The following is a 9,618-nucleotide window of genomic DNA, read 5'->3' on the forward strand; positions in this document are numbered from 1 at the left end:
ATCTTGATTCCAGCTTGTGCTTCTTCCAGCCCAGCGTTTCTCATGATGTACTCTGCATATAATTTAAATAAGCAGGGTGACAATATACAGCCTTGACATACTCCTTTTCCTATTTGGACCAGTCTGTTGTTCCATGTTCAGTTCTAACTGTTGCTTCCTGACCTGCATACAAATTTCTCAAGAGGCAGGTCAGGTGGTCTGGTATTCCCATCTCTTTCAGAATTTTCCACAGTTTATTGTGATCCACACAGTCACAGGCTTTGGCATAGTCAATAAAGCAGAAATAGATGTTTTTCTGGAACTCTCTTGCTTTTTCCACGATCCAGCTGATGTTGGCAATTTGGTCTCTGGTTCCTCTGCTTTTTCTAAAACCAGCTTGAACATCTGGAAGTTCACGGTTCACGTATTGCTGAAGCCTGGCTTGAAGAATTTTGAGCATTAGGGAAAAGGGATGGGGGGAATAAATTAGGAATTTGTGATTAGCAGATACAAACTACTATGTAGAAAATAAACAATAAAGTTCCACTGTATAGCACAGGGAACTATATTCAATATCTTTTAATAACCTGCTGCTGCTAAGTCACTTCAGTCGTGTCCGACTCTGTGCGACCCCATGGACAGCAGCCCACCAGGCTCCCCCGTCCCTGGGATTCTCCAGGCAAGAACACTGGAGTGGGTTGCCGTTTCCTTCTCCAATGCATGAAAGTGAAAAGTGAAAGTGAAGTCGCTCAGTCATGTCCGACTCTTAGCGACCGCATAGACAGCAGCCCACCAGGCTCCTCCTTCCATGGGATTTTCCAGGCAAGAGTACTGGAGTGGGGTGCCATTGCCTTCTCCTTTAATAACCTATAATAACCTAAAATGAAAGTGAATATGAAAAAAATATATAATTGATCACTGTACACCAGAAACGAATATAACATTGTAAACTGACTATATTTTAAAAAATAAAATAAAATTTAAAAGTGGTTATTTTTGATAGTTTTGTCAATATACATAGTTGCTTTTCAGGGAGAGGACATACTGACCTCCTCATGCTGTCATGCTGAACAGACGTTTCTCACCATTTCAATTGGCACATTATATCTGCAGTGGGGTTGTCTCTTGTTGTTAAGATGAGTGTGAGTGAACAGGAATTGTGATGGTAGGAAAAAAATCAAGGACAAGAACATGTAAGGATTAGGAAAATTTGGCTAATCATGAAAATTTTATTTTTTAAGTGAACCATGGTATGGTTTGCAGGGATGATTTCTCTATATAAAGAATAGAGTGATTTTTGCAGAAAATTCTAACTGCTGTTGAAACATTTTTCTGGCCATTGGTGAGGCTGGCTAATTTGATAATCTCACTGGTGAAAATGAAGAAAATTAGAAAAAATAAATTGATGGTAGTTATTCAGGGGAGTTAACAGTAAATAATTGAGCTGCACATCTCTATTTAGATGGTAATCATTGATTATGAACCCATGGAATATTTTTATTAAAAAATGTTTTTAATATGGGCTAGGTCTTGGAGAATAGGTAGGAGTTTATAGTGCCCATCAAGAGACCTGGATCTCCTGCATTGCAGACAGGTTCTTTATTGGCTGAGCCACCAGGGAAGCCCCAAGACATATCACCTGTAGGTATATGGACTATAGAGGGCTTAAGGTGGAGCAGCAGGTGGGAACTTACCTGTAAAAGGTCTTGTATACCATGGTAAGTCATGTGAAGACTTGTTAGTTTGTTATTTAAAAATATTTTTTGATGTATAAATGACATACAGTAATATATCTTTAAAGAGTACAGTTTGGTAAGTTTTTACTATTAAGGGCATCTACTTCTTGAGTAATCTTTAGTAATCTATATCTTGAGGAATTTTTCCATTTCATTTCATTTAAGTTATTTGAATTTGTAGATATATAGCTCTATATCTTCATCTATATCTGAATCTACCAAAAGCAAATTATTGATCCAAAATTCTGAAGTAATTTACTGGGTCCAAATTCCTGTTCCCATGTTACAAGGGTATGTTCTCTAATAGTCTCAGAAGATTCAATTAAATACAATATAATCTCTACAGGTACCCAGATTCCTAGGAATGTTTCATAAATAATGGCCCAAATATGAGCATGGAAAAGTACTATTATTAGAACTCATGAAATCAGTTTTTATTTTCAGGGAGAAGTTGTTGAAGTTACCTTTGTAGGTGCTAACCCAAAGAATTCAGCAGAAAACCGGGTAAGCATCAATGATTCTTTTTACGAATTTAAGTCCACTTCTTTAGCCTTTCACTTGCGTATCCCTCTGAAGATTAAAAAATAAAGATAAAATGTTTCAACTTGCTTTTCATTGTATTTTATAGGTGTGAAAATTTTCAGGGGGAACAGTTAATGTAGAGTTGGGTCTAAAAAGATAGACGCCAGGAAATATTTAATTGACTCTACTTAGGACCACATAGAGCACAATGCATAGAAAACTGCGTGGTCTCTTGAGATGATGTAGATTTGAATACAATTCCCATTTATGAATCCCAATTTTAAAACTCTACTGAATTTGGTTAAATAATCCAAGGGCCAGTGTGAAGTGTATCTTTGGTTCCTTTCCACCCCTCTTTGGCTCCTCTCCTCTTCTGCACTCCTGACTCTGATCCTGCTTCCATTGTTGTGGGATGATCATGGATCCCTGAGCGGACACTCTAATGACTGGAGCCCTGGAACACATGCTTTCCTTTTTCTTGCACTGGCCTTTTCCCTACTCTTTGCTACAGGCACTAATAGAGTGTTTATTTATTAATCTTGAAAAATGACACAAGAAATACAGATTCCATGTAAAAACAGACAGTACAGAAGTTCTTAAAATAGACTGTGGAAACACCTCTCTTTTCATGAACATTTTTAGAGGCAATCGCTGTTACCAATTTCTTACATATCATTTCATACTTTTTTGTCATATAATCTGTATTTATGTATATGATAAAGTATATAATATCTATGAATAAAATGAAGTAGTTTTATTCCTCTGGAATTCCTTTGGAATGTTCTTATAACTATACAAGCAATAATTAGATATGTTCTATCTAAGATTTCAAACAATAGAGAAATATATAGAGGAAAAAGAAAATGGGTCCATGAAAGTGATTTCAAGGTGAGATTTTTTTCTGTGGCAGAGAATGCATTAACTCTATGGAAGAGTCATTCCTCCCAGAGCCCATTGTTGCCTATAATCCAAAACGCCTTTCTTTCAAGTGAGCCTTCCCATTTCTGTTTATTAAAATAGGATTCCTTTGATAAAAGTTGTGACAATGTGACATTGTCAGATATTATATTGGGAAAGATTTTTCTACTGCTTGGATAGTCAACATGCACCTGTTTGAAATAATTTCTCTAGGCAGTCAAGTCATGCCAGAATATTTACATGTTTACAGCATTATTTTCTAAAGATGTTAAAGTGTTGTAGCAAGAATGCAGAATTAGCTCTTACCTGACATCCTTAGGGTGGAGAAATACTATCATCATTATTGCCTGGAGAAGCAGGAGACTAAGTTACTTAAAGAACTATGAGAACAGAATTAATTCCTGAGGCTGTTTTGGGACTTGGCATAAAACTATTTCTGGTACCCTTTACTATTAGTGATCATCACATCCTTACCACTGTGCTGAATGCTTACCATGTGCAGGTACTAGGCTAAAGGCTTTATTTACATATATCATCACATGAATCCATTTAATCCTCCCTACTACTCAGTGAGATACATTTTATTATCTTTGTTTTACAGATGAATAAAGTGAGACTGAGAGAAATTAAGTAACTTGCACGAACTAATTGTGTATCTAGAAGAGATTAAGCCTGGGAGGCGAGGAGAGGATGGTCACAGAGTTTGCACATTCGGCATCCTAGCTTTGTTCTCTGATCTGCACTCTAGACCTATACACTGGGGCCCTTCTGTTTCCTTCTCCACTGAAGGCCTTCCCAGTGTCACTCTGCCCTAAATGGCCATGAACATTCTCTTTTCAAGTCACTGTAGTTACAGAAACTTTTTTTTATTGAATATTATCCATTAGTTGAGTAATCGGGGCTTCCCTGGTAGCTCAGATGTAAAGAATCTGCCTTCAATGCAAAAACCCAGGTTCAATTCCTGGAGAATAAAACAGCAACCCATTCCAGAATTCTTGCCTAGAGAATCCCATAGATAGAAGAACCTGGCAGGGGTCAGTCAGTGGGGTCACAAAGAGTTAGACACAACTGAGTAATTAAAGTTGAGTAATTAAAGAAGAATTTTAAAGAATCCTATGGTCCAGCTATAAATAAGTGATTCATTCAGCAAAGGTTTATTTGAACACCTGTAAATGACAAGCTTGTAATGGATAAAGGTGAATTAGACACAAGTCCTGGCTTCCCAGGTGGCTCAGTGGTAAACAATCCATCTGTCAAGCAGGAGATACAACTTTGATCCCTGGGTTGGGGAGATCCCCTGGAGAAGGAAATGGCAACTCACTCCAGGAGTCTTGCCTGGGAAATCCCATGGACAGAGGAGCCTGGCGGGCTCCATGGGGTCACCAAAGAGTCGGCTACGAATTATCAACTAAACAACAACAACTTGACCTTAAGGGCCACGATGTAAAGATTTTTAAGGAAAATTGGAGATTCATGGCCTTTGTATGTTTTATTATTATGTTATTTAAATATGTGGTTTATTTGAAGCTGAATTCTTGGTCTAAAACAAATTACTATGATCAATGTGGAAAATTTTATTTTCCACTGGGAAAATAAAATCTGCTTATGATGTGGTTTCTAGGCATCCATTATGACAAAATATAAGGATTGCTTTTAGCTCCCCAGGAGTAAGAAGATTTACATATGCTTTTCAGTTCTTTTACTCAGACAGTATATACTAATAACTCATTTACCTGGAGATGTAAATTTACCTGGAGATGAGGGAATTTTCCCATTCCCCCCCCTAAATCTGGAGGTGACTTAGAAAAAGTCTTAGAATACAGATCAATGAACGTGTCAGAAATGGTTTGCTGCCTTTTCTAAATCTTGTTTTATTTACTCTTTTCTTTGCTCTAATTTCCAAAATTTGCTGTCAGCTCTAAAATTGTTCTTCATTCAATTTTCTAAAGAGAAGTCATGGTTTTTAATAGACTGGATGAGTTAACATTCTGAAGACATTGCATAGATTGTTAAAAGGAACAACTGAGGATTTGTATGAAATTCTAATACGTATACTCATCAGGTCTTGGGATGTTAGCAATGGTCAACAGGGGATTATGGGGTTTCTACAGTTAGATTTCTTCTGTGACTCTGCAGTGTCTGATCAGTTATATTAATTGCATTTCAGACCCATCAGACCTTCCTCACTGTGGAGAAATATGAGGCCACATCAGCAACATGGCAGATAATGCATAATGATGCCTCCTGGGAGACTCGGTGAGCATGTCTGTTGAATATTTTGTCTTTCAAGCCCTGAAAAGAGTTGGTTAGTAATGCAGAGAAGACAAATGGCAAGACTGGCTCACTGCATGATATTAATGATATCAAATTCCCCAAAAGCCTTCTGGCTTTATTTAGTTGATTTATTAGATTTCATCTTGATCCTATTTTTCTACAAAACAATGTGCTGTGTGTCTGTAAGATTAGGTGCTAATGAGGTTATGACCTCCATGCTTGCAAATATCTGTTAGTTTTGTTTTTTCCATGGTCACAGACACAACCCCTAAAAGCTAATTAGTCTTCCTGCAAAGTGGTTGCAAGGCCTGCTGGGTGAAGGTGTGTGAGATAGTTCTGTGGAGCTTGATATTTCTCCTGAGATAATAGAGTCTATACTTACCATGTGTTGCATGCTTGTATGTGGTCAGTGGTTCTTCATTTGAATTACTAAAATACAATAAGCTTGAGTGTTTAATTCTTGCTGACCCAGTAGGAAAGGAATATGCTTATAGAGTTTCCTCAGAGAAACTTTTCTCTGTACTTTTTGCTATCAAATACCTGAGCTGAATAGATAATATGAAGATTTTAAAATACATTTGGAAATATTTCCATTCTTATGTATATAAATTTTACACCATGGAACAGTAGTATGGACATGAGCAAAATTTTTGGTCATTTGATCTAATTCAAATGACCTCAAACTAAGTGATTATTTGTATGTTAGTTTGGTTTCCATGGTTAATGGAAAATAGAGATTTGATCTTATTGTGGCCTATTTGATAGCCTCCCAAAATTATGGGCATAATATTTACTCTGGTCTTTAAGACTCTATGTAATGTTTAAACAAGTAATACATGCATATATATTGTTAAAATATGGTTATACAGGTAACAAAAAAGGATAATTTAGTTTCAAAAGCCTGAAGTCAGAACGGTAGTTAACACCCAGGAAATGTAGTAGTCAGCCTTGTTCGCGAGCAGCAGTGTTACCAGCTGTTTTAGGGAACTCTGGACCTGTCACTGAGGAAACAGAGGATGCTGAGCACATCCTTTCTGCGCAGGGCGTTTATCCTCTACATAACCAAGGGCATCAGTCAGCTTGCCCATTGTGCCTCTCGGTATTTAGTAGCTGACCTCCCTGCCATGATCTACAAGGAGCCATGTGATCTGATTCCATCCGATTCTGTCATCTCAACCATTCTGCCCTGATCCTGCTCACATGCATTCTGTCTCTTGGCTGCACCAAGTTTGCTTCTGCTTCAGACACTTTGCAGTCTCTGTTCCTTCTTTCTAGAATGTTCTTCCACTAGACAGGTGTGCGTTCAGTATAAAGGACATCTCCTTAGAGATACCTCTCTTACTTTCTTCATTTCACTTATCTTTTTAGCTTTACTTTTAAATTATTTATTCTTTTTGGCTACGTTGGGTCTTCACTTGCTGCCCTCAGGCTTTCTCCAGTTGCAGCAAGCAAGAACTACACTTCATTGTGGTGCATGGGCCTCTCCTTGCAGTGGCCCCTCTGGTTGTGGGCAGCACAGGCTCTAGGGCACATGGGCTCAGAAGTTGTGGTGCTTGGGCTTCGTTGCTCTGCTGCGTGTGGGAATCTTCCCAGACCAGGGATGGAAATTATATCTCTTGCCTTGGCAGGCGGATTCTTAACCACTTGACCACGAGGGAAGCCCCTCACATTTCCCTTTTAAAATTATTTGTTGGTTTGTTTTTTTATTGCTTTTTTACTATCTTGTCCTAGTTTGACCATAAGCTCTGTGAAACTTTAGACCATGCCTGTCTCGTTCACTACGGTATTCTCAGTACTTCTAGCATAGCGTCTGGCACATGAGCTCATGAAATGCATATTTTGAACAAATGAATCTAGATGCAAAAAGTGTCAAGTTGAAGTAGAGGATGGCAAGGGCTGAAGGGAAGCTGTAGCAGTTCTAAAGCAGGGGACACCCTTTGTTCTGAATATCGGGTAAAGCTATCCTAGGATGGATAGAATTTAGGAGGTTAGGTAGAACAAGTCAAGATATTTCTACAAATGACTGTTTCTTGAAGATCTGCTTCTAGGAAATATTTATCTCTGTTTTGTTCATTGCTATATTCTCAATATCTAGTAGAGTGCCTTGCTTATTGTCAGTATTCTTTTAATGTTCATTTATTGACTAATCGAACACTTTTTAATCGCACATTTTTAAGAGTAAAATTGGATTTGTTTGTTTCCTACCAACAGTTTCTACTGGCACAAAGGCTCACTGGGTCTTAGCAATGCGACGATACAGTGGCACATTCCAGATACTGCCCAGCCTGGAACCTACAGAATAAAATACTTTGGACACAGTCGGAAGCAGGACTTACTCAAGCCCGCTGTTCTACTTTCATTTGAAAGCGCTCCCTCTGTTTTTGAAGTCACAACTACTTGGTGAAAGTTGATAAAACATTTAAAGAGCAGCTGTACTCTGTATGATTTCTATGACTGATTTCATGTGAATGTAATCTATTATGATGACGTCAATAATTGTCCTTTGGGGACAGATGGTTTACAGCTAATGGGACAGGTATGTGTGTGGTGTGTGTGTGTGAGAGAGAGAGAGAGAGAGAGGTGTATCCTGTTTACCTTGCTATTGTAGCTTACTTTACCTTATGGTTGTTGCCTAAAGCATAATTTCCCTTGGGGCCCTGTGGCTATTTTAAGAGACAGTTCCCCTCAATATGGAACCTCTGAGATGTTAGTGAGAGTGGTGGAAGATGTGTGAACAATGTTTAAACTATTTATTTATAGAAATTATGGAATGTTAGCACTTAAAAAGCTGAAAGAGGTTATCTACTTGGATCCTTCATTTTATAGATGGGAAAATGAAGTTTTATGGATTTAAGATTAGCATAAGGCTAGGGCCTTTCCCTTCAGTCACATTTAAAAAGTATTTATATAAACATTGACCATAAATGTATAAGCCCAGTTAGAGAAAGTTAGCATGCCAGTTTTTCCTATATTGAGGGGTAGCCTTTCCAAGCAGTCACCCTGGCATTGAGATGGCTGATCCAGAGTTGTTTTGAATGTTCAAATCATTTCTGGAATTGCCTTCAGAGCCCAACTGTGGGAAAGTCAGACTTGTAATATTTTGATCTTGCCTTTGTTTCTCTAAGTGCCCTTATCCCACTGAATTGAGTCTCATATTCCCATGACTTGTTTTCAGTAATTTTGGATTATTTTCACTAATCAAATTCACTGAAAACCCACAAAGTTTTGTTACTAGTGTAGATACTAATATGAAAGTGATATGGGCTTGAAAAGGAGTCCTCAAAGAAGAGGCTCTGGATTCATTTATCTGTCATTACTTATTCACTCACTCATGGACCTGTTCAATCATAGAATATTTATGAAGGCATATTCTCATTCCCGGCACTGTACTAGTGTGGCTCTGACAGTTAGATCATATTTAGGCTGAATGTATGTGTCAAAAGGTCACTATTTCAAAGGAGAAAATATTCAATTCAACGTGTAAATTCTGGGGAGGCATTGAAAAATCAATAATCTTCAGGTCACATCTTGTATATCACCTTTGTTGAGTATTCTATTTAGTGGGTAAACTGAGGCTCCAGGCAATTTGGAAAAACCTGTTTTGAAAGCTATTTTTGGGTATTGTGAAATATCCAGTCTAATGTCCCAGAGAATAAGCTATGATGATCTGACATTGATTGCCTGAAAGTAATTGCATTTAAAAGTATCCAAGTTAGCTAGGAGCTCCAGGTTGCAAAATAAATTTCTTAAAGCTGAGTCATGCTTTTGCATGGTTATAAATGCTTTAGCATCTTTTGGAAAAATCAACTTTTCTTTCAAAAATAGCTTTCAAGTTTGAAAATAATAATGATATCAACAATAATATTTACATCTATTTACATAAGACTTAACATGCTATATTGTACCCAGAACATTTTTTGATGAATCAGTGCTCTAGAGCAGGGGTCCGCAACCTCCAGAATCTAATGCCTGATGATCTGAGGTAGAGCTGATATAATAATAGAAATAAAGTGCACAAGAGATGCAGTGCACTTGAGTCATCCTGAAAGCATCCCCTCTTCCTAATCAATGGAAAAATTATCTTCCACAAAACCAGTCCCTGGCGCCAAAAAGGTTGAGGACTGCTGTTCTAGAGGCTGTTTCTGTGCAAGTTAATTGTGGTGAATTAACTAGTTACAGTTTCAGTGGG

The 9,618-nt window shown here is 37.8% G+C and overlaps 1 protein-coding gene across 1 annotated transcript in view; it reads left to right on the forward strand.

Annotated features, from left to right (window-relative positions):
- Positions 1-9,169, forward strand: part of ASAH2 (N-acylsphingosine amidohydrolase (non-lysosomal ceramidase) 2) — a 63,626-nt gene extending 54,457 nt beyond the window's left edge. The window contains exons 19-21 of the mRNA XM_010832213.1: positions 2,160-2,219; positions 5,323-5,411; positions 7,641-9,169. Coding sequence (XP_010830515.1) covers positions 2,160-2,219; positions 5,323-5,411; positions 7,641-7,833 — 342 coding nt within the window. The 3' untranslated portion in view covers positions 7,834-9,169. The remainder of the gene's footprint in view (positions 1-2,159; positions 2,220-5,322; positions 5,412-7,640) is intronic.
- The last annotated feature ends 449 nt before the right edge of the window (positions 9,170-9,618 follow it).

Source organism: Bison bison, unplaced genomic scaffold (genome assembly GCF_000754665.1).
Source record: "Bison bison bison isolate TAMUID 2011002044 unplaced genomic scaffold, Bison_UMD1.0 scf7180017860456, whole genome shotgun sequence".
In the NCBI taxonomy this organism is placed as follows: domain Eukaryota; kingdom Metazoa; phylum Chordata; class Mammalia; order Artiodactyla; family Bovidae; genus Bison; species Bison bison.